The 22,336-nt window shown below is 35.9% G+C and overlaps 13 protein-coding genes across 13 annotated transcripts; 6 read left to right on the plus strand and 7 right to left on the minus strand.

The window, feature by feature from the left end:
• Positions 1-5: 5 nt before the first annotated feature.
• Positions 6-887, minus strand: B0P05DRAFT_637344 (uncharacterized protein; the record flags this gene model as incomplete). The annotated part of the gene is made up of 2 exons (XM_051583643.1): positions 6-427; positions 503-887. The coding sequence occupies 2 exons, from the start codon at positions 885-887 to the stop codon at positions 150-152; spliced, it is 663 nt and encodes a 220-aa protein (XP_051435018.1). The 3' UTR covers positions 6-149.
• A 1,487-nt stretch (positions 888-2,374) lies between these two features.
• B0P05DRAFT_541228 (uncharacterized protein) lies at positions 2,375-3,703 on the minus strand. The gene is made up of 7 exons (XM_051578152.1): positions 3,424-3,703; positions 3,291-3,378; positions 3,099-3,233; positions 2,968-3,058; positions 2,785-2,925; positions 2,687-2,734; positions 2,375-2,644 (listed from the first exon to the last, which is right to left on the minus strand). The coding sequence occupies exons 1-7, from the start codon at positions 3,530-3,532 to the stop codon at positions 2,582-2,584; spliced, it is 675 nt and encodes a 224-aa protein (XP_051435019.1). The 5' UTR covers positions 3,533-3,703; the 3' UTR covers positions 2,375-2,581.
• A 79-nt stretch (positions 3,704-3,782) lies between these two features.
• On the minus strand, positions 3,783-4,891 carry B0P05DRAFT_541236 (uncharacterized protein). The gene is made up of 5 exons (XM_051578153.1): positions 4,748-4,891; positions 4,675-4,703; positions 4,553-4,620; positions 4,413-4,509; positions 3,783-4,365 (listed from the first exon to the last, which is right to left on the minus strand). The coding sequence occupies exons 1-5, from the start codon at positions 4,837-4,839 to the stop codon at positions 4,046-4,048; spliced, it is 606 nt and encodes a 201-aa protein (XP_051435020.1). The 5' UTR covers positions 4,840-4,891; the 3' UTR covers positions 3,783-4,045.
• Positions 4,892-5,510: 619 nt separating this feature from the next.
• On the minus strand, positions 5,511-6,023 carry B0P05DRAFT_571512 (uncharacterized protein; the record flags this gene model as incomplete). Its single annotated transcript, XM_051581379.1, has 1 exon — positions 5,511-6,023. One exon carries the CDS (start codon positions 6,021-6,023, stop codon positions 5,511-5,513), a length of 513 nt encoding a protein of 170 aa, XP_051435021.1.
• Positions 6,024-7,383: 1,360 nt separating this feature from the next.
• Positions 7,384-9,453, plus strand: B0P05DRAFT_87399 (Bromodomain-containing protein). Its single transcript, XM_051583886.1, has 5 exons — positions 7,384-7,658; positions 7,726-7,790; positions 7,858-8,992; positions 9,043-9,238; positions 9,293-9,453. The coding sequence occupies exons 2-5, from the start codon at positions 7,762-7,764 to the stop codon at positions 9,364-9,366; spliced, it is 1,434 nt and encodes a 477-aa protein (XP_051435022.1). The 5' UTR covers positions 7,384-7,658; positions 7,726-7,761; the 3' UTR covers positions 9,367-9,453.
• On the plus strand, positions 9,419-11,286 carry B0P05DRAFT_541252 (WD40-repeat-containing domain protein). Its single transcript, XM_051578154.1, has 3 exons — positions 9,419-9,619; positions 9,670-10,500; positions 10,544-11,286. The coding sequence occupies exons 1-3, from the start codon at positions 9,487-9,489 to the stop codon at positions 10,828-10,830; spliced, it is 1,251 nt and encodes a 416-aa protein (XP_051435023.1). The 5' UTR covers positions 9,419-9,486; the 3' UTR covers positions 10,831-11,286.
• On the minus strand, positions 11,198-12,230 carry B0P05DRAFT_470030 (WD40-repeat-containing domain protein; the record flags this gene model as incomplete). The annotated part of the gene is made up of 3 exons (XM_051574530.1): positions 11,198-11,905; positions 11,956-12,044; positions 12,089-12,230. The coding sequence occupies 3 exons, from the start codon at positions 12,228-12,230 to the stop codon at positions 11,198-11,200; spliced, it is 939 nt and encodes a 312-aa protein (XP_051435024.1).
• Positions 12,231-12,342: 112 nt separating this feature from the next.
• On the plus strand, positions 12,343-12,856 carry B0P05DRAFT_587053 (uncharacterized protein; the record flags this gene model as incomplete). The annotated part of the gene is made up of 2 exons (XM_051582556.1): positions 12,343-12,490; positions 12,531-12,856. The coding sequence occupies 2 exons, from the start codon at positions 12,343-12,345 to the stop codon at positions 12,854-12,856; spliced, it is 474 nt and encodes a 157-aa protein (XP_051435025.1).
• A 9-nt stretch (positions 12,857-12,865) lies between these two features.
• On the minus strand, positions 12,866-14,195 carry B0P05DRAFT_87498 (uncharacterized protein). Its single transcript, XM_051583887.1, has 6 exons — positions 14,097-14,195; positions 13,920-14,048; positions 13,778-13,865; positions 13,618-13,724; positions 13,500-13,572; positions 12,866-13,404 (listed from the first exon to the last, which is right to left on the minus strand). The coding sequence occupies exons 1-6, from the start codon at positions 14,112-14,114 to the stop codon at positions 12,986-12,988; spliced, it is 834 nt and encodes a 277-aa protein (XP_051435026.1). The 5' UTR covers positions 14,115-14,195; the 3' UTR covers positions 12,866-12,985.
• A 265-nt stretch (positions 14,196-14,460) lies between these two features.
• Positions 14,461-15,058, minus strand: B0P05DRAFT_541272 (uncharacterized protein). The gene is made up of 2 exons (XM_051578155.1): positions 14,688-15,058; positions 14,461-14,627 (listed from the first exon to the last, which is right to left on the minus strand). The coding sequence occupies exon 1, from the start codon at positions 15,000-15,002 to the stop codon at positions 14,835-14,837; it is 168 nt and encodes a 55-aa protein (XP_051435027.1). The 5' UTR covers positions 15,003-15,058; the 3' UTR covers positions 14,461-14,627; positions 14,688-14,834.
• A 718-nt stretch (positions 15,059-15,776) lies between these two features.
• On the plus strand, positions 15,777-18,216 carry B0P05DRAFT_541279 (kinase-like domain-containing protein). The gene is made up of 12 exons (XM_051578156.1): positions 15,777-15,879; positions 15,930-16,071; positions 16,118-16,208; positions 16,253-16,353; positions 16,397-16,508; positions 16,552-16,690; positions 16,735-16,840; positions 16,892-17,003; positions 17,052-17,163; positions 17,217-17,405; positions 17,471-17,721; positions 17,765-18,216. Exons 1-12 carry the CDS (start codon positions 15,795-15,797, stop codon positions 18,080-18,082), a joined length of 1,758 nt encoding a protein of 585 aa, XP_051435028.1. The 5' UTR covers positions 15,777-15,794; the 3' UTR covers positions 18,083-18,216.
• A 175-nt stretch (positions 18,217-18,391) lies between these two features.
• On the plus strand, positions 18,392-20,198 carry B0P05DRAFT_541284 (major facilitator superfamily domain-containing protein). Its single transcript, XM_051578157.1, has 4 exons — positions 18,392-18,927; positions 18,981-19,493; positions 19,535-19,646; positions 19,697-20,198. The coding sequence occupies exons 1-4, from the start codon at positions 18,468-18,470 to the stop codon at positions 19,860-19,862; spliced, it is 1,251 nt and encodes a 416-aa protein (XP_051435029.1). The 5' UTR covers positions 18,392-18,467; the 3' UTR covers positions 19,863-20,198.
• Positions 20,199-22,092: 1,894 nt separating this feature from the next.
• B0P05DRAFT_470033 (uncharacterized protein) lies at positions 22,093-22,299 on the plus strand (the record flags this gene model as incomplete). The annotated part of the gene is made up of 1 exon (XM_051574531.1): positions 22,093-22,299. A coding segment is annotated over one exon (207 nt), but the record flags the coding sequence as incomplete, so codon positions are not given.
• Between the last annotated feature and the right edge of the window lie 37 nt (positions 22,300-22,336).

Below are 22,336 nucleotides of genomic sequence, written 5' to 3' on the forward strand. Positions count from 1 at the left end.
ATTACGTTTTTGAGAAAATCCCTTTATTTTACAAACATTTAAACTCAGCAAGAAGTCATCTCCATCACATTCAACCTTTCTTGAAGAGCTCCACTTGCACATTGCTCTATGTAGTCGTTGTGGTACTTTCTGCAATAGTCAAGTGACTTCTACAAAGCAGAAAGAAAGTGTTCTTCTGGTGTTTTCTCGAGACCTTCATCAAGCTTAGTTTTTAGGCTACTAGGAGTCTCGTTTCTGTCTGGATTGAAATCAATTAGGTTTTTGATCATTGCCCACACCTTCTCAATGAGCTGGAGCTCACAATGATAGGGTGGGGTAATCATTGTTATATGGCCATACTTGTTTGCAATCTTGTAAGTGGCAAAAGCTGATTCAATTTTCTGAGTTTTGACCAGATCTGAAAGCTCATTTTTCTTTAGTTCTTCAGCTTCCTCAGCCAGGTGGTTGTTCTTTACCAACCACTGTTTGATGACAGATTATTTTCTTCCTTTGCTGTCGGTACTGGGTTTTTGCGGCGTTTGTGGTAAGGAGCACCATTCATAAAGCATCAGGGACCAACAGAGATTTTCGAAAAGTTGTTCAAACTTTTCAGCAGAGAAGTTGCCATGATAGTCGCTCTGTACATCCCTACTACCTTTAACAGACCACACTTTGATCCTTTCTTTGATCATGTTGGCCCTTGTTCTCTGATTTTCTTGATAAAGCACAAAAGCAGCAAAAGTTACCAACATGGGACCTCTTCCTCGTTGAAAGACCGTAGCTCCAGGTGCAGCCCAGGTTTTTCTAGCATGATGATCTACATGACAGTAAGATTCGTCCAAGAGTACTTCAGACTGCTTGGGTTGATTGTTGCCGTTGATGTTTAGCAGCCTTTGGTTGACATACATATGTCTAAATTTACATTAGCGATGGCATCATGCACAATGTTTTTTCTGTCCCCATTCTTGTAATTGAGACCAATTGAATGGAGGTCTCTCAGAAGAATAGGCTTTGATACGTCAATATGATCCATCACTTTGAGATCATTTGCTATTGGCTGGATTGTCCTTTGGTCGTCTTAATTTTTTTTTTCTTGAACAATCTCCTTTATGGCTGAGATATAGTCCGAACGAAACGCGTATAGAGGATTCATCCTTTTTTTTGGAAGCCCGCAAAGGACTATTGTAGATACGAATGGCATAGTTAGTCATACTAAGCAACTTCATGAATTTTTGGCGACGTTCAAGATGCTGAAAAGAGGGATCAAAAAGTCGGCTGTTAAGGATTAAACCGTGCATTCGACTTGAAAGGATGTATGTCTCAGATGAGACTTTAGTGAATTCCGTAACCTTAGGAAAAGCTGGTTTTAATAAACTTTTTATACATAAAAGTTGATAAAGAAAGAAAGGGACTATTTACTTCTAATCGTTTGATTCCCCTTTTTTTTGTGTAGAGAGTTACCATTCTTGGTCATTTTTGGGATGAGTTTATCTCTTAGACATCCAAGTCAAAGTAACTATGGAAACACACCTTAATAAGCACTACAAACAAAATGTAGTTGCATCAGAGGATACAAAAATGTTGATGTATCTAGTATAGGCATAAGAATCAAAGGCCTCAGAAAGGAGCCTTGTCGTCTTGATTGTTATATTCTTTAACAAGTCATTGTTTATCATTAGACCAGATCAGTTTGAGCACTGCCTTCAAATCAGCATTCAAAGTTCATTGTGTTCTGTAGCTAGTTCTTTTCAGTGGATATTGACACTCATCCTTATGCTTTATTTATGAGTGAAATACTTGACACTTTCGAGATAGAAAAGAAGCTCCCCCCTCTCGATTTTTAAAGAACAATTTGTATCAAAATAGTGTAGAGTTGCAAAGACTAAAGATATTTCATAATCATTTTGAATATTTTGATGCAAAAAAAGGTAATTTTCTTTTGAGGTGAACGGAGTGCCCGCCGATTTTTGTACAATGGAAAGATCACACAAGGAAAACATTCTATTTACTTCATAGTATCTCTTACTAAAATCAACGATTATCCATGGTTTGTTTAACATAAGTGTTTAATTCATAGAATAAATTTTTTGTGAAATACTTAGTTTAGTGATGCACAATGTATATACACACGCAAAAAAAAAAGCTTTTTTTTTAGCAGAATGTTTCTTAAAATTGAACTGACAAACATGCATGGACAAGCTAATGTAAGACAGACCATTCTGGTTGTTAATTTCCTTTTTTTTTCTTAATCATATGAAGCTTAGTTTCTTTTAAGAGTCTAGATGTTTCTTTTTTTTTTTTTTTTTCTCGACAATCTTTCAAGCAGAATTTCAAAAAAAAAAAATACATACATGATAAATCTTTATCCACATCCATACATTCTTTTTTTTTTTTGCGGGTAATATCAAGAAAAAAAGGCAATATTATCCTTGGATAATTAAATAGAGTGTGACAAGTAACATCGGCCATTTTTTAATTCAAGACGGGAAAAAAATAGTGTTTTTACTTCAATTGGGTGATGTACAACCTACTGTAATACAACATGTACTGCCAGTGCCGAATTATTCCTATTAAATTGACAGGCTTGTGGAGAAAAAGAGAGTTAATGATGTACACTCTGGGCTATTTCGGTCAATAAGGCTTCTCTTTGTTGTTCAAGCTGGTGCTAATCAAGTGTTAATTTGTATCTTTCATCATTCGTTCTTACCAATTCCTTTTGAGTTTCTCTGACTTTCATAGAAGCAAGTACCATATCCTTAAAGAGTTAAGAAAGTGAGTAGAAAGCACCAAACTGTACAACCTTACTGAAGGTAATCCTTCATATGTCTTGAGAATACGCTTTTTTTCTTTCAAAACTTTTTCAATGCCATTTGCTCTTGATTCTAATTCAAACAGACGAGATAGAGTAAGGCCTTTTTTTTCGATTGCTAAAGCATTGTATTGTTCCTACACTTATCAATCATTTTTGTCTTTGTGTATGTGTGTTACTTTTAAATAAAGATATTCAGATGTTAAATCATGCTCTGTTTGTTCTTGTTCTCTAGGCTCATGCGCTTGTTCTTGAAGATTGGATAAAAGACTATAGAATAAGTAAAGCATACACAAATGCTTCGACATACGTTTGAAGTTTGTCTAATTCTTTATCTGCATTGACTTGGAACTCATCTAATGTATGGTTAATATCATTTAAATAATCCAGTTCATGTTTGGTGTCCATTTGATTCATTTTTAATTGTGCGATTGCTGTGTAAAATCTTGGCAAAAAAAATTTTTTTTTTAATAAAATGCTAATAATAAGGTAGTACACTAACCTGCTTAATTCCACTGAATCAATACCTAAACATGCTGTTATTAATGCAAGTTCATCAAGTTGTGTATCGTTTGATAGGTTTAGATCTCCTATATACATCACATAAATAAATCATTTATAGGGATTGAGTTTACCTTTTAATACAAGTTGAATAAGAAAAGGCGTATGGAAATCAAGTTGTTCAAGTTGTACCAGTGATTGATAGTTTACTGAGTTACGTTCAAAGGCTGGAATTGTTCCCATCGTACGCTGAAGCCACTGCTCAATCTAATTTGACGCGTCAATTGACCTTGCTTCTTGTTTGATATAAAAAAACTAAGTTACGTGTAACCAATTGTTCATGATGTCGCCTCCCCAAATAAGATGAAATCAAAAGGAAAAAGAAGAATTAAAAATAAAAAACGCTCTTTTAATTTTAAATGGTTTCTGTAAAAAAAAAAAAAAAAAAAAAAAAAAAAAAAAAAAAAAAAAAAAAAAAAAAAAAAAAAAAAAAGTTCTTTAAAGACATAGTAAAGAAGCAAGTTCATCACTTTATAAAAAAAGATACATAAGGTTTGAATCGCACTATCATGGCAAATTCCCGATTTTTATTTACGTTCTTTTAATCTACCGAATAACAAGGATTTCATGGTTGTAGGATGATTACTTTTTTGGTCATCTTTTAATAGCTGAACAAGTTCTACAATTGGTATAGATTTCCATGCATGGAAATTTTGAATTTCATGTTGAATAGCTAATGTTGTATTCTATTACAGGTCAATTGAGATTCAAGCAACATAGACTTACTTGAATACTAGACCATAAAGAGGATTGATGTGTTGTTTCTTGTGTTGTATAGAGATAAGCATCTTTGATAAACTCATATTCTGCTTGATATTGATCATAATGTTCATCTAAGAATAATTCTTGGTCCTCTTGTGCTTCATCTTCATATTTCGATAATCTTTGTTTGAGTACCTGAATAGTTTTGTATAGCTGATTCATGGTAGAGGAATAATATTGCATTTTCTCTGTATGGGTCTCTTTAAGGATATTGAGTTCAAGCTGGATTTGATCTTTTTCAAGAGAACATGTTTCTAAAAGAAAAAGTTATACAAAAATGATGACGAATCGCTCTACTTACTGGTTACACTTGCTTCAAATTGGTGTCTTTCATTTTCCATCAATCTTGTTTGGTGTCTAGAAGCACTGAGTTCTCGTTGTGTCTTGTCTAGTTCTGTCTGATAGACCAATCAGTTAAGGGCGTTTTTTGAAGATACTTGCCTTTAGTTGGTTAATTTGATCTTCCTTTTCTTGTAAAAGTGTTTGATAACCAGGCTGGTGACGATATGCTTTCTATAAAGGATCAGTTTCATAATACTTATCAAAAATGCAAAGGAGGTTACATTCAGTAGATTGAAACGACGTTTGAGAACTATTCACATATAAGATGACAATAGGTTACACCATCTCTTTTACCTGTTTCTTTCCAATAGGTTGAAATTGATTTGCTTTCTTTTGACTGAAAATGAAACGACTTTAGGTGATCTTGTATGAAGAGGTTTAGGCATAGAGAGAGAAAGAAGAAGGGAAATGGAGAATTAAGTCTAATACATATTTACACATTTCTTAGGGATTTCAAAAAGAACGCAAGTTAGATTAAATGATAATCAGATTGGCTTAGGTAATTAACCTCCTCCTCGGTTCAGGTATTTTTCCTGAATGAAGCGTGGTAAAGTAAGATGAGTTTTAAGAAGCGCGGAGATAAAAATAAAGAAAGTTACAAATCCCTTGCTAAAATATTGAAACACCAATTTGGATTAACATTAATGGTAAACATTTCTATTTTAGGTATACGCATGAAAAATCATATGATAGATGAAACGGACAGAAATTAGAACTTTTTAATAAATAAAAAATATTAAAAGGACAAAACCAGCTTGTAATTTTAAAAAACATAGAAAGGCAATTTTTTTGTTGTTGTAGAATGAGAAATATGTATAAACGAAAAAGCATTGTGTATGTATAAAGTGTATCATGGAGTTAAAGAAGAGTCATAAGTTAAAAAAATATATATAAATGAAAAAAAAAAAGTATGTATAAAAAAAAAGGGTATTTTTCTTTGAAGTGGAGATTGAAAAAATAAAAATAAGGGAGGTGGGGGGGGGGTGTTACCGGCAATAAAGGGCGAGAGAGAGAGAAAAAAAAAAGAGAACTAAAATGACAACATGAACAATAATAATTAATTATTATTATTACGAAGTCTTATTAATCGCTGGCGTTCTCTTGTACGCATAGCTTGACGACGATTTTGAAACCAGATCTGGACTGTACGTGGACTCATGCCTAATTGACGTCCAAGTTCAGCACGCATTTGAGTTGAAGGGAAAAAGGTACGATCGAATACTCGGTTCAAGACTTCGAGTTGTTTAGCATTGGCTCTTCTTCGTTTTGCTTTGATAGGTGAATCTTCATCTGTGTCTAGTTCATCTTCACTTTCTTTTTCTTCTTCTTTATAGATAAGGTCTTCATCTGCCATAGAAATAGGTGTGTGCGATCCATGCATAGATGCATGCTTCATATCTTCCCATCCTTGTTGTTGTTGAGGGAAAGGATAACTTGCATAAGATGAAACACTGGCTGGAGAAGATGTTAAAGAAGGTGACAAAGATGGACTCTTTGGTGATTCATAAGTCGTGTTGAGTAAGTTACTGATATCAAGTACAGCTGGTCTTTTGTATGAATTGTTCAACATGTTATTAACAGACAACATTGAGAGAAGAAAATTGATTAAAATTCAAAAAAAAAGAATGGCCTTTTTATATTAACTCTTTATAATCGCTCAGGCCAATTCTTTTATATTAATTGCCCGAATATAAGAAGGCAAGTTGTACAAAAAACGGGTCTTTATGGTTATCCAATCATTCAAATCCTTTTATTAAATTTTTAAGTTTTACTTGGGCCCTGTGGGAGATTTAAAATGAAAAAAGGATTGGTTAAACGATAGAAAATTCTTAAATGAAAATGATATCTTGTGAAAAAATTAAGGTTAAAATGATAATAGCGCGATAGAATTCTCCTCCCCCCACCTCTTTTTTCCCTAAAAGTAGGACAATACACTTGAAGGATTTCTAATTTCAAAAAAAAAATAAAAAAGCTCACGCCACATTTTTTACCCAACGAAATGACGAACAAAAACTCAACTAAATATTGCTGCTTACAAACACCACGTTTTCCTCTTTCTTTTTTTGATACTTTCATTTCCGATATATTCATTCGTAATTGTCAATTTCAATTGATAAAAGGGTTTGCGAACATAATTTCTTTTAAGCAGATACTGACTAATACTTTTAGAGTAAAAATTACTCAACTCTAAATTGAAATTCAGAGAGTAACTTTTCTTGATTAGACAAGTACTAAAAATGAGGCTTTCTTTTTCAAAAGAAAAATTCGGTATAAAATCCAAGTTTTGGTTTTTTTAATACATGTACAACAAACAATAACAGATGACAAGTACTAAAAATAATTGAATAACGTAATCTTTTATTTGTTTTAATAAAACCATGGTTACACGATTAAATATGGTAATTCTCGCTTAAATGGTGCAAAATCATCACTATAAAAAAAAGAAAGCATGCTTACATTTAATTAGAGGCATTCAATTATGGTTACGAAACATTTATTATTTTCTTTCTTCTACACGCTTGAATGGTAATTTGCATATTTTATTATCCAAACGAGCTGAGTCCATAAAAGACTGGTATATGAATAAGAAATTGGTCATCATCAAATTGTACAACTAACCTTGTATTTACTGGAAAACCTTACCAAAATGGTCATTTCCTCTTTTCTTTCGCTTATTATTTTGTAAATGATGGATTCTTATTCTCAGTTTCCAAATCGAGTAATCAAGATGAATTGATCGTATTCAGGTACCGTTGTCAAGACAACGCATCTTGGTCTAAAGGGCAAATGATCTACATCGGGTAATCCATTTACAAGTTGAGTCTACTTTGATGACAAGAGAGAGTGTCTATGTGTCTTTATGCTAATGAATCGTATTACAATGTATAATGTGTTTCAAATCAATCAATGTTTATATGTGTTACGTATTAACATAAACTATTCTTTCTTATCTTGGCTATGATGGATAATTGACCTAGGTGAAGCTATATATCCATCATCGTCATGAGCATTATGATTGGCTTACGTCAATATTCCGATATGACACGAAAGTCAACTGAAAGAAATTTAGTCACAGTGGCTTTCTCACTGCGGCATTTTATTTTCCTTTTTCTTTTTTTCCCTTTTCATTTTTCCCTTTTCATTTTTTTTATTTTCATTTTTAGTGGATAAGTAAACTGCTTGAATTTTTTCCCGGTGTATCCTAGTAAGTTCAAAAAAAAAAACTTTCCTTTTTATTAAAAAAAAACATATGCATATTTTCCTTTTTATAGCTATCCATATTCTCTTTTCCTCCCCTTTGTAGACTCATGTTGAAATCCACATATCCTTTTCAAAGGTAAAAAATAAAGTCGCGTATTTAGACGCGTATTTTTCTAAAAAAAAAATTGATATATGTATTTTAGTCAAACTTTACCTTCACCACCCCTCCAGACCATGACACCTGATCAACAAAAATACTGCAGTGCCATCATGCGCAACTTAAAGAAACACCGTGACGCTGCTCCATTCTTGAACCCAGTTGATTATGTCAAACTAAACGTACCTGATTATCCGACCATCATTAAACAACCCATGCATTTACTGTTAGTTGACCAAAAACTCAATCAATCTGAATACACGGCTGTAGAGGACTTTATTTCAGATGTGCGACTCATCTTTAACAATTGCTTTAAATACAATGGACCTGAAGCCATGATTTCTGTCTTGTGTCAAAATGTCGAATCTGCGTTTGAAAAGAGTTTACGTCAAATGCCACCGTCTCATCCATCGTCACCCAAAATAGCACTCTCGCCTTCTGTGTCGCCACCACCCCAAGAGCATTTCACAAAACCTATTTCTGAAGATCTGAATCGACCTAAACGTGAAATCCATGTGCCTTCCAAAGATTATCCACAGACACTCACACACAACAAACGCACTCTGTCTGCCGACCTCAAGTTTTGTAGTCAGATATTACGTGAAATGAAACGGGCTAAATACAGAGCTATTTCCTACCCTTTTCTTCAACCAGTGGATCCAGTTGCACTCAATATACCTGATTACCCCACCATTGTCAAACGACCGATGGATCTATCGACTATGGAACGTAAATTGACACAGCAGGAATATAGGACAGCAGATGAGTTTGAAAGTGATATGAGTTTAATGTTCTCCAACTGTTATCTGTACAATCCACCTAGTTTACCTATTTATTCAATGGCCAAACAGTTTGAAAAGGTCTTTCGTGATAAATGGGAGCATAAGCCAGTGGTTGAAAAGAAAAAGACCAAGGCAGCCAAGACAAGTGATGTAGAAGAGGATGATGATCGCATTGCTGAACTAGAACGTCATATTGCCAGTATTTCAGAACAAATAGCGTCTATCAAATCTTCTAAAAAGCAACCTCGTCGTGTAAAACGTAAAAGACCAGAACCAAAGAAAGAAGAATTCACATTTGAACAAAAGAAAGAATTGAGTGAGATGATTAATGAACTGACAGGAGATAAACTGGATACAGTGGTGTCCATCATTCAGAATTCAATGCCTAATTTACAAGGAGTAAGTGACATATGTTGTATTGGCAGTCATTGCTTAAATTGTCTGGATAGGATGGACAACAAGAGATTGAATTAGACATTGATTCTCTGGACATTCAAACATTACATCGTCTAAGTGAATTTGTAAACCCAAAAGCAAAAAAGAAAGCTAAAAGATTAAGAACAAACTATTCTACAAAACGACAAGATCAACGTATCAAGACACTACAAGACCAACTCGACAAATTCAATGCTTATCCTCAAGAAGGTAAACACCATAGTTCACATTGTATATAGACTTATTATTATTTATTCTATGTAGGTTCTTCTTCATCCTCAGAAGAAGATTCAGATGAAGATCGTTCCTCTGGTTCTTCTAGTTCTGACTCTGACTAAGGAGATATGCAATAAAATAGGAGAAATAAAGGGGGAGAGGGGAGAGTTAATAAAAACAAAGTCTATATTGAATTTCACTCCCTTTCACTTTTACATTCTTTTTTATATATATATATATACATGTACCATAAACTTTTTTCTATTTCTTTTATGAAGCAAACTACCGAGAAAAGGCTTCAACGTTATTTTAAAAAAGAAACACGTATGGATGAAGGATTTCAAAAGTCCAATTCTGTTTTATACCATGCCATAGGTAATTCGTGTAACCTACGTATATTTCATGCTAAAAGGAAAAAAGAATAGACTTTATCTCTTGTCTGCCGATTGAAATTGCCTGTCTTATTCTTTCATTTTGTGATAAAAAGTCACTGGTAGAATCCACGCGTGTATGCCAGTACTGGCATGCACTCTGTAAAGATAATCATGTATGGCGTCAATTGTATACGCGACACCATGGCCCTCTTGCTGGTGTCTGTTCTGATTACCGATACCTGTACCAAAAACGACTGATCCTCAAGGACCGTTGGACACACCCTACTCACCATGCTCAAATGCAGACCATTTTAGGCCATACAGACAGTATCTATTGCGTTCAATTTGACCAGACCAAGATGATCACAGGCAGTCGAGACCGGACTGTCAAGATATGGAATTTCCATGGTCAGTGTCTCAAGACCTTGGTGGGTCATCAAGCCAGTGTCCTCTGTCTCCAATACGACCAATCTATAATAGTGACAGGTTCTTCTGACCATACCGTGCTTGTGTGGTCTATGCAGACATATCATGTCTTGTTCTGTCTGAGGGGACATACCTCGGGTGTACTGGACGTCTGCTTTGATCAAGATTGGATCGCCAGTTGTTCCAAGGACAATACGATTCGGTTATGGGACAGACAGACAGGCCAGCATAGACAGACACTGATAGGTCACCGAGGACCAGTGAATGCGATTCAGCTCAAGGGACATCGATTAGTGTCTGCCTCAGGAGACACAGTCATCAAATTATGGGACATGACAACAGGGCAATGTTTACGTGATTTTGTGGGACATGCGCATGGATTAGCGTGCGTCCAGTTTGATGGAACCAAGATTGTGAGTGGGAGTAATGACAATAACATCAAAGTGTGGCATGCAGGTAAAATAACAGCCCAAATAAGATACATAGACTCACAAGATAGATACGGGTGAATGTCTACTCACTTGTGAAGGACATACGGGTCTTGTAAGATCACTTTATTTTGACAAGGACAAGATTGTGAGTGGTAGCTATGACCAAAGTATTCGTGTTTGGGATATTCAGACAGGTCAATGCCTTCAAGTATTTAAAAGGTGTCATACAAGTTGGGTATTTGATGTCATGTTTGATGAGACACGCATTATTAGTACAAGCCAAGACCAAAAGATTTTAATTATCGATTTTGCCTATGATATGAAAGATGTCAAACATTTATTTTATTTGGCTTGATAAATGCTTAATTTCTTGTCTTCACCACCAGCAAGGATTTGATCGTAATCCCAATAAACACTTAAGATCTTATCTGTTTGATCTACTGTATAAAGAGGCTCTCTACTACGAATATCCCATACACGTACTGTACCATCATAAGAACCTGTGCATAGTGTATATTCGGATTTCTTTGACCAACAAACAGAAGAAACCCAGGCTGTGTGACCACGGAGACTTGTCTTGACATTGGTACCATCTATCATATACATCAATCCCATTGTTCTCTTTTGTCTTTTATTACCTTCTGATCTAGGATCCCATAATCGAACCGTATGATCTGTATGACCTGTAGCCAACAGTTTAGCTTGAGCTGAATAGTCGACATCTAAAACGACTTTTTCACAATTCTATAAAGCGAGTTAGATTCATGTTTCCCTGTAGAGAGGCTTACCTTGGTTGTCAAATTGACTTGCTGTTCAATGTCCCAAGAACGGATTGAATGATCCCAACCACCCGTATAGACAACATTGGCATCAAGGCCGTCAAACACAACAGCATTCACACCACCCACATGGCCCTCCAGGTCCACAGTCTGTGTCTTGAGTTTACGATCACTTGTCTTTTTTCTCTTTTTGGATTCATGCACAACCTCACTTTCTTCGGGTTCTTGTGTGGTCCAGATCTTGACTAGACTGTCTGCAGAAGCAGAAGCCAGATACTGTTGGGTTCTATCGACGGCCACGGATTCAACAGGGCCCTTGTGTCCTTTACATTCATACATCAGACGATAAGTAGCATCGTCTGTGTTGAATGACCAGCCCAAGACAGCATGATCTAACCCACCACTGAACACAGTGGCATGGGTGCCTTGGACTTGGCCAAAAGTCACTGATTTGACAGCATCGGTATGACCCATCAGAGTAGAGATGCATTCGCCTGAACTGTTCCATACACGTACCATGGTATCGTAAGAACCTGTCAAGAACAGACCTTGATGACCACTGACTGAACTGATCCAATCATCGTGTTGGTAGGCTGTCAAAGGAACTGGAGGAAGCATGGATTCAACATATTCAATCGTCACTACATTTTCCTAATCAACTCAATCAGTTATGTTTTTTTTTAAAAAAAAAAAGACCTTACAGTAGAGAGTCGAGCAGCATTCAAATAATCAACAATACTTTTTCTTAGTAATTGACCTTCTACTAAAAAGTCAAAAAGAACAGGTTTTTCTAAAGAGATGTCAATAAGGATGCCATGATCGTGTCCAACTTACCTAGATCTAATAAACTATTTACAATTTGAGATAGACCATCCTTTTGAATATTGGAAGGTAAAAGCATAGGTGCATCACTGACGACATATTCAGGTTGTTGAGTGACAAAACGCACTTGGACTTGTTCTTGTTCTAATGACATGAAGAATATGCAGAAAGAGAGAGAGAAAAAAAAAAGGTTTTGATAAAATGGTGGCTTAAATCATCCATTACATGCTGTGTGACCGGGCAATTGACTCGCTCTCTTCCTTATAATGGACCTTGTCAATCAACTCACACAACTTTCAGCGAAACTAGACGCGTGTTCATTACCTCATGCACTCGAAGCTATTATAAGGACAGAAAAGGCGATTGAAGAAAAAACGGATGATCATGTACACACACTCCAGCAAGATTTGGAAGGTAATTAGAAACATAACAAGAGAAAACTAATCCTCATTAGCCTTAAGGCATCACTATACCTCATTGGAAAACAAAGAAAAAGAACTAGAACAAGCCTATCAGACGCATATAGCTCAAAAAGAAGCTCAAGAGGCCCAGGAAGCACAGATGGCGAATCAACTATGGCAAGAAGAACAAGCCCATCAAGCATTAAAGCAAGAAATAGAAGCACTTGAAGCAGAACTGTATGAATTAGAAAAAGAACAAGAGCCTTCATTAGAAGATCCAACACAGATTGATCAGCTGTATCTCTCGATTTATCATGGACTAGGCGTTGTGCCTAAAATGGAACATGGCCAAGTGACGAAATTTGTGTTAAGTAAGTAAGCTAGATAGACCAGTGTACTTGTCTCATGCGATATCTGTAGCTTCAGCGAATCAACAGGAACTAAGAACGATGAAAAGAACCAATGTGGATTACGAAAAAACGAATTTTGTATGGGATTTTATTTCCAATTAGACATTAAAAAACGACATCAATCCTTGCATAAAAGACGCCTTATTTTCAACTGATCGTTTCCTGATACGTTGAGGGAATTCTTTAGGGATACGATGCTTGATGTTGTAATTGGCCACCATGGACGTATAGACAGTATGACTTGTGGTAAGGCGTTCAATACGCCTGACGTAATCAGCCTGCAGATCATTGAGTGTCATTCGCATGGTGCTGATCTCTGTGAGGAGTTGTTGGATACTAGCCACTAATGGATAAAAGTATGGTGTGTCATGGACCCAGTCAAATTGAGTCCTATAATTGGATAATTCAACTAAAATAGTGCTTAAAATCGAATTACTTAGGTCACTCAGTTCCGACATATCAAACACACGTCTCAATCGACGGTTAAGGACGCGTGTGTCTGTAGCATTAATTTTGTCTAATGTGTGTTGTGTCACGCGTTGTAGTGCATCAAAGGGGTTTTTTTGCATGAATTCTACCTTGTTAATGACTTGCCTTATTTTGCTAATTTACCTTCCGCGGGTACTTTGGTCGGTCGTTTTGTGTTGGGAATGGGCTCAGGCAGAATCATGTCCAGACATGTATTCTATTTAAGCATGTTAACAAACAGGGTCACACAGCCCTCATTTACCTTGTTTTGATCAGAAAAAGATTTAGCTGGAACGAGTTGAGTTTCTTTTTTAGAGAGCATAGCATCGTGTTCTTTCACAAGTGCCTCGTGAGTCAATTGAAGGGTCTCTAAACAAGTGATACGAGAGTGAGTTGGAAGATGCATGACAACATTTCATTACCAAAACTTGTATTGAGTCGATTGTATTTGATTTTGGTGTTCTTTTCAGATTTCTTGAGTTGATTTAATTCCTGCTGAAGATCCAGGATCTATTGTTTTATTGTTAGACAAAGTTGTTGCTGTTGTTGTATATATTGACTTGCCTGTATTTTCAGTGCTTCTTCCGTTTGTTTGTTGTTTAAAGCAAGTTTTTCATAACTGTCAATTTGTTGTACGAGTCCAAGATTGCTTGTCTTTAATGTCTTGATTTCGTTTCTCAAGTGTGCCACTGTCTAATAGTCAAGAGAGTTGAATAAACTGACATACAAAGTATGATGTACCTCATTGGTTTGTTCCATTTGCCAGCGTAATTGTTTTAATTCATTTAAATTTTGTTTAAATGCATTATATTCCTACATCGCTTGAGTAACGATAAACATGATATCATGTTACATACAATATCTTGGTCTTTTTCTTGTAATAATGCTTGACCAATTTCTAATCCATATGAGTTTAGAATGTTATTGTTCTTTCACTTTACCAGCAGCCAAAAGAGCATCGTATTCTATTCGTTTAAATGATTCTGTGAATGCTTGTAAACAAGCACATTCAGGATCTTTACAACAACAAGTAAATAACATTCTAAAAGGAAAAATAAATATAAAAGAAAGAAAAAGAAAGAAAGAAAAAAAAAAAGGGGGAGAGCGAAAGAGAAATAACCGAATGGAACCCATTAAATAGAGATAGGGTCATTAAGCGACAACTTTTAACTTTTTGGGTGATAATTTTTTACTTCAATAGCCAATCATATCTGTGACCAATACTCAAGGTCAAGAGAATGTATATCTATCTATCTATTGTCTCGTAACTGACTAAAGATGATGAGCAATAAATCACTGGTAAACCAAATACAAAAGACAAAGATTCTGTACATTCAACAAGCGAGTATTCTTGTTTTGCTGCAAATTTAAGCAAACATGACGTGGATCTTAGCCAATTGTGAGTAATGAAGAAGCATTTTTAGGGATAAAAAGTGACTTTTATAAACAGACGCAAAAGAATATGGTAACGTCAGTTCTTCAAACAGAAATAGTAATGGTTGATTGAGACTTTATTATAGCTACCAGCAGAGTTTTCAATACACAGACTGTGAAGCAAACAATAACAGTAAAGTATATATATATGCGTGTGTGTTCACAATTATTTCCATGTTCTTCAAGTACAAATGCTTCTATAAGAAGCGCCATTTGCTCACAAGTGTAGCAAAGGCAATCTCTTACTTTTTTTTTTTTTTTTTTTTTTTTTTTTTTTTTTTTTTTTTTGCAAAGTGTATATCTTTTTGAATGCCACTTCATTAGCCAGAATGGTATTTAACAAAGCGCCAGAGAATTGTTACGATTTGCACATATTCAGGATAACCGCTACGAGTTTTGTTACCTGATGTTTATTGACAAGAGCCCCGAATGATGCCTTGTTGATTGTATAGTAGGCTCTGTAACTCATGATTGAGTCATCGTCTCTCAAGTTTGGATGAGTTACAGTTCAGTATTGGTTGACCAAGTTGGCACGAGCTTTGTTGTATGTGCACTGACTGTTAGCTGCTATTTCTTCAAAACGAAAAGCAACAAGACTGGCTTGGCGGATTGCATACAAGATATCTCTCAATACAAGGTTGTGGAGAGTTGTGACATATTTAACGAATTGTTCCACAATCTTTTCTTCTATCTACAATGTCGATTCGAGTTTCTCTTTTTCATAGTCTTGGTGAATTTTTCAATACAAAAAAAAAAAAGCCCGTGACCTTCCTATAAAAAAGGAAGGTACAAAATTGACCCAAACTAGGAAATCTATAAAAATTCCCCCAAGGACTTGAATTTGAGAGTAGAGTTGATGCCTAAATATGGAAAGTTAAAAAGTCTGTCGGACCTTTCTTTGAATGACAGCCGAAAAAGGCAATAACTGATTAATCATGCTTTAAAATCCAGAGTGTGAAAAATAAAGGTGACGTTTATCTTTATTTTTTTCTTTTTATTATTATTATGAGCAACACGACAACTCGTATTAAGATTGGACACTATAATATTATCAGTACGATTGGCACTGGTTCTTTTGGCAAAGTCAAATGTAAGCCTTGTAATAAATATTGCCTAAACTTATTTTTTTTTTATCTACAGTGGCTGTCCATGCTATTACTGGGCAGAAAGTAGCACTGAAAATCATTAATCGAAAAAAGATTGCCAGTATGGATATGAGTGGTCGAGTCAAACGTGAAATTCAATACCTTAAATTACTTCGACATCCTCATATTATTAAACTGTATGCTCTAACCATATAAAACGATGGCTTACTCTTTATGATACAGATATGAAGTGATTACTACGCCTACAGATATTATTATGGTGATTGAATATGCAGGAAGAGAATTATTTAATTATATTGTCGAAAAGGGAAAAGTAAGTCATATGGATAGGTACTAAATATTGACATTGTGTCTTAGATGGCAGAAGAAGATGCAAGACGCTTCTTTCAACAAATCATTTGTGCTGTTGAATATTGTCACAGACACAAGATTGTCCATAGAGATTTAAAGCCTGAGAAGTAAGCAAGATACTATGATGTATAGTGTTCATAACAGTTCTAGTTTATTGCTGGACGCAAACAATAATGTCAAGATTGCCGATTTCGGTTTATCGAACATCATGACAGATGGTGATTTCTTAAAGACCAGTTGCGGTAGTCCAAACTATGCAGCAGTAAGTCCAATGATGAATGTATGTCAATTTAATCCAGTATCAGCCTGAAGTGATTTCTGGCAAATTATATGCAGGTCCTGAAGTTGATGTGTGGAGTTGTGGTGTGATTTTATATGTTATGTTATGTGGTAGATTGCCTTTTGATGATGAGTATATTCCTACCTTGTTTAAAAAAATCAATGGTAAGACAAGCTCATCTAGACTACAGCTTTTAATCTGATTATAGGTGGTATTTATACCATGCCATCTTATCTAAGTCCTGATACAAAGCTCTTGTTAACTCAGATGCTTGTTGTGGATCCATTAAAGCGTATAACCATCCAAGAAATTCGGCAAGTAGAAACCCGATATGTGTTCGTTTCATTAACATAGGGCACATATAGTCAAAACCCTTGGTTTAATACCAACTTGCCTGCTTATCTTCGTCCTTTACCAAATACAGAAGAAAGTAAAGATACACTGATTGATGATGAGATTGTGTTTGAATTGTCCAAGGTAGACCACGAATTGAATTTATACTTTAGACTAAACAAACCTATGTAGAAAATGGGATTTTCAACTAAAGCCATTCAAAAGGCTTTGCATGAACCTGAAAACAATCAATTCAAAGTAGCCTATCAACTTGTTGTGGATCATAAACGTCTACTTGAAGATTGTAAGGGCTTGTGTCATAAGAGAAAAAGATACATGCTTAACTCCCTTTCTTAGCTGAAAATAATCATATTCAAAGTTTTTTTGCTTCTTCACCGCCACCATGGAACACTTCTTTAGACGATCGATACAAAGCATCTAGACGACAACAACAAGAAGAAGAAGAGGAGGAGGAGAGCCAGATGGACATGGCATCTTCTATTTCTGTCTTGAGTTCCAGTTTACCGAAAACAGACTATATCCAAGGCAAGTCTACCCTTAGAAAATGAATGTGTATATATATATATTTATATATTTATACGTATTATTAGCTACCAGAGAAAGATCGTCTTCCAATGCATCTTCAAGAGGTGGCGCATTGCCTATAGCCCCTATCAATGGCACGCCTCCTCCTGGTGCAATGGCACCTTCAACAAGACATGCTTCGGCAAGACATCTATCTATTAGCCAACCACAAAAGAAACCCAAGTCAAAATCAAGGTGGCATTTTGGTATTCGTAGTAAATGTCCTGCCTGGGAAGTGATGCTTGAAATCTATCGCTCATTACAAAATGTTGGCATGGTATGTCGTATAAAGCAGAATTATAGATTGATCTATACTTTAGGAATGGCGCACTTTGGATCCTTATCATTTGAGATGTCGCTACCAATATCCCAACATTGACTTGATGGTCAAATTCGATCTTCAGCTCTACAAATTGGAAAACAACAGCTATCTTGTAGATTTCAAAAGCGTAGGCACCATCAACCCAGATGCATTCCAGACACTACAAGATCAAATGGCTCATAAGCTAGACATTGAACAAAAAGATCTTTCACCTTATTTGACTCGATGGAAAGTACATGACGAAAGTATTGATCATGTTCAAAGTGTTTATCCTTTCTTGGATGTCTGTAGTAAATTGATTACTGACATTGTATAAAATAAAAGTGGTTTATGCCATTGAAGGGGAGAAAAATGAGTGGTTTATTTATGCGTTACCATATCCTGGATTTAATGTTTATAAAGAACAATTATTTTTAGCAAGAACTTGTTCCAACCTACCATCGTTTGCTTCAGAAACTTGTCTTTTATATATATATATATATATAATAGATAAAAGGTATACAACAATCGCTAAGCTTTTAGCATGAGCATGCGTCGTGACTAAATCATGACTGTCTTTCTATCTATAGGGAGCTTTGATGTTTTAAGTTTTTGGTACCCTTTCTTTTTCTTTTTTCTTTTTTCTTTATCCTTTTTTTTTTCTCAGGTACAATTGGTGTGACAAACATTGGGTTTCTTATTTATAAATCAAATTTACATAGATGACAGAAGAAGAAACCCAACCCTTGTTAACCACAAATAAGCAAGAGAGCTTCCGTGATCTTAAGGAACATTGGAAACCCCTCTGTTCTGCTTTCTTTATCAGTATCGTTGCTGGCCTTAACGATGGTAGTTTGGGTGCCATTATTCCTCGTCTTAAGCAATACTACGATGTGCCTAATGAAACGATTTCCTTGTTGTTCTTATGTTCTGCTTGTGGATTCTTTTTAAGTGCCGGTTTAAACGGAACCATCGTGCATCGCATTGGTCAGTTGAATACTCTGTATCTTGGTTCTTGTACGATGTTTGTTGCCTTTAGCATCTTGTCGCTGGGTCTTCCATTCCCTATCATGGCATGTACTATGCCATTTGTAGGTGCTGGTATGGCATTACTAGATGCTGCCATGAATGTATTTGTTGCTAATTTGCCCCTGGCTACACTCATGTTGAATATTTTACATGGTAAGGAGAAAACCAAAGGGGGATGACCCGAATAACCCTTCTCTCTTGATTAGCCATTTATGGTGTAGGTGCTATGATTAGTCCATTGGTTGCCTCCGTCTTACTCAAGCATGACATCAGTTGGAAAGGCATGTATATGTTCTTGACTGTGGTAGGTCTGTTGAATGTCACTGGTATTGCTGTCGGATTTAAGCAGGTTGTTCTAGACGAGCATAAGGATGATGACAGTAGTGACGCTAAACCAGATCATGGTGAGCTCACCAAACGTGCTATTCTAAACCGAGTGACGTTGGTTGGTGCTGTTTACATATTGGTGTATGTGGGTGTAGAGGTCACATTAGGTGGCTGGGGATATACGTTTTTGCGAGAAGGACGAGGCGGTGACAAGATTGCCATGGCCCAAGTGGTGTCTGGCTATTGGGCAGGATTAGCCAGTGGACGTATCTTGTTAGGCTATCTCTCCAGCCGATTTGGTGAAAAACTCATGATCAGTTTATTTACCATTATGATCATTGTTGGTTTGTTCTTGATGATGATCTACAAGGATATTGTGTTGAATTCAACAGGTAAGGCAAGGTGTCATTCGGGCAAGATCTAACATGGACAGTGTTTGTGACGCTTGGGTTATTGTTGGGTCCCATGTTTCCTACGACGGTTTCGTTGGCTTCCAAAGCATTACCTCGAAGCTATCATGCTACTTCTATTGGGTTTATGGCTGCGTAAGTAGATTCGTTCATATGACATTGGGAGCTCATGTTTTGTGTTCTAGTTTGGGTGCAGGTGGAGCTGCTTTGTTTCCCTTCTTGACTGGACAAGTAGCCGGTCATTATGGTATTCTTATCATGCCAGCTGCTTGTATTGCCATGTCTGTTCTAATGCTTGTGCTTTGGGTCTTTATTCCCTCTGATAGACCTTTCTTTGGTGCATGTCAATAAAAAAAATTTTTTTCGGATCAAGAACACAAGTGTAGTACAACAGAAATATGATAAGGTATAAATGCACTATCTAAAAAGTTTATTTTTTCTTTTTTTGTGCAAACAAATGATTTTAGAGTTTTGTACATTATTGCTGAGCGCATATGTTTTCGCCAAATTATATCCTACACAGAATGGCTCGGTTTTTAAGAAAAAGAATGATGATAAAGTGAGTAACATATATGTTCGATTCAAAGCGATATAGACTATCTAGGATAAATTAGATTTGATGATTATGAAAATTAGTATATATTTCTTAATACAAGCTATAATAAAAGCAACCTTTTTTTCTATGAATATGGGAGAGAACAGCTTAAATCATTTGATGACCCATGCAACCATGAAAGTGAAGCTAGAAATTTTAGATAGAACACAGCTGATCCAATCTTTGCAGCAGTTTGAGAGTCAACATTCTTCAGACAAAGCATGCAATGAGGCTTGACGAAAGTGACATCTGGTCCAAGTTCGTGAGTATTTTGGATTTGGAGGCATTGATCATTCGGTAGGCTATGAATTTCAATCGAATACTTATCGAGCAGTTCACTGTTACGAAAGTCCATTTAGCTTGACTAAAATTTGGTTTACCAAGCTCTTCAGATTTCTCAGACTCAATGGATCAAGTGCGTGTGTGTTGATGAGTTATTTTACTGGAACAAACAGTTTGGTAGTACATTACTAAATCATGTAGTAGAGACACTAAGCAGGCAAATGCTCCAATAGTAAAAAAAAAGTGGAAATTCATACAAGTCTTTATCTTTTCCTTAAACAAATGAAGGTGCTTCAAAGCTTGTTTACACACATATGAATGCTCTAAATACCTATAGACCATGTCTACTAGTATACGAGGTACCTTTGGAGTCGATTTGGACAAAAAAGCAACTTGTAAAATTTGACCAAAATGACCATTCGGCCAAAGGGTACCACATGAAAATCATCAAGCTGAAAACTCCTTGAGCCTCTCTTTGATGCCACAAGACGAAAAATAGAGCGATTGACAAGCTTAAATACTAGTTTTTGGCGAATGTGTTTGCGTAATAGTTGTACCATGAAAATAATGAAATACTTTAGTAACAAATTTATTGTGTTTTCTATATCAATAGGCTCAGAAAAAAAAATACAACTTTTGTCATTACACCAAAATCAGATAATCGTGTCTTTATGCAGCTCTCAGCAAAAGCTCCATTTTATTGCGGCCGAACAAAGAATCGGAATTGCCTTCCGCGCACTGTCATCTGGTATGTTCTGCATTCATTTAGTCCACATTCGTATTATAAAAATGCCTATTTTTTATAAATCTCCATGTTTTTTAGTACTCAAGGTAATATAAGATGCTTTAAAGAGATCCGTTAATTGTAAGTTCTATATGGTATTTAGAGAGAAAACGCTTAAAACACTGTTTAAACAAGCCAATCTTTGATGGGCCATTGCTCGACAACCAGACTACAAATAAGGCCACTTTTTTTGTTTAAAACATGATCTTTTGATCACAGGAATCAAATGGTACCATTAGTTTGACTATTTTGTGAAATTTATTTTTTTGACCATAGGGGATCCATGAAAAAACTCGATCAAGAATTTTTGGGATGACCTGATGTAGGTCTGATCCAGCCATGGTCTAGGTTATGCGTATATACGCCTGCTTTTTGAACGTCCTGTTTTGGAGCCATTACTAGAACAACTGTACAACGATGCTCTTATTCATGGTGTTGTTCCACCATCTTGGAAAGACATTCGAGTAAGACTGCTGCCAAAGAAGGGCGATCTCAACAATCTAAAGAACTGGAGACCTATCTCGCTAATCAGCTGCGATGCAAAAATCTTTACAAGGCTATTGACCAAACGCTTCGGCCCAATTATGCAAAAAATTATCAATCCTTATCAAACAGGATTTCTCAATTACAGATTTATTGGCGATAATGGAATGTTGGTGCATCTGATACTACAACAAGCAAGATACAAAAACCATCTTGGTATCGGCTTACTTCTTAATCAAGAGAAGGCGTGTAATTGAGTTCATACCGGATACCTGACTCAGGTGCTACGTGCTCTTGGCTTTCCCCTTTCACTGATTGATAGCATTAGTAGTCTGTTTTTTGATAATTCAGTGTATATTACTGTTAATGGATTCTTCACGGAACCAGTCAATCAGAAGCGAGGTCTAGCAACTAGATTCTTTAGCAGCTACCGATAGGTTTTTGTGTCCAAAAAAAAGCTCTCAATAACACATCTTGATTGTGGCTCTAATAACCCTACGATAAAGCTTTTGTACGATGTAGCAATGGGTTATGTTCAACGTTTATTTGGTGAGGAAACAGAGAAAGCAAAAGCCATTCAGTCCATTTGGGATAACACGAAGAGCCAGGTCGAGAAATGTCAACAATCCGGCTGTATTTTATAAACAAAATCGGTAAATACATGTAATTAAAAAAAAGGGA

Source organism: Gilbertella persicaria, assembly GCF_025201335.1.
Source record: "Gilbertella persicaria strain CBS 190.32 chromosome Unknown B0P05scaffold_19, whole genome shotgun sequence".
Lineage (NCBI taxonomy): Eukaryota > Fungi > Mucoromycota > Mucoromycetes > Mucorales > Choanephoraceae > Gilbertella > Gilbertella persicaria.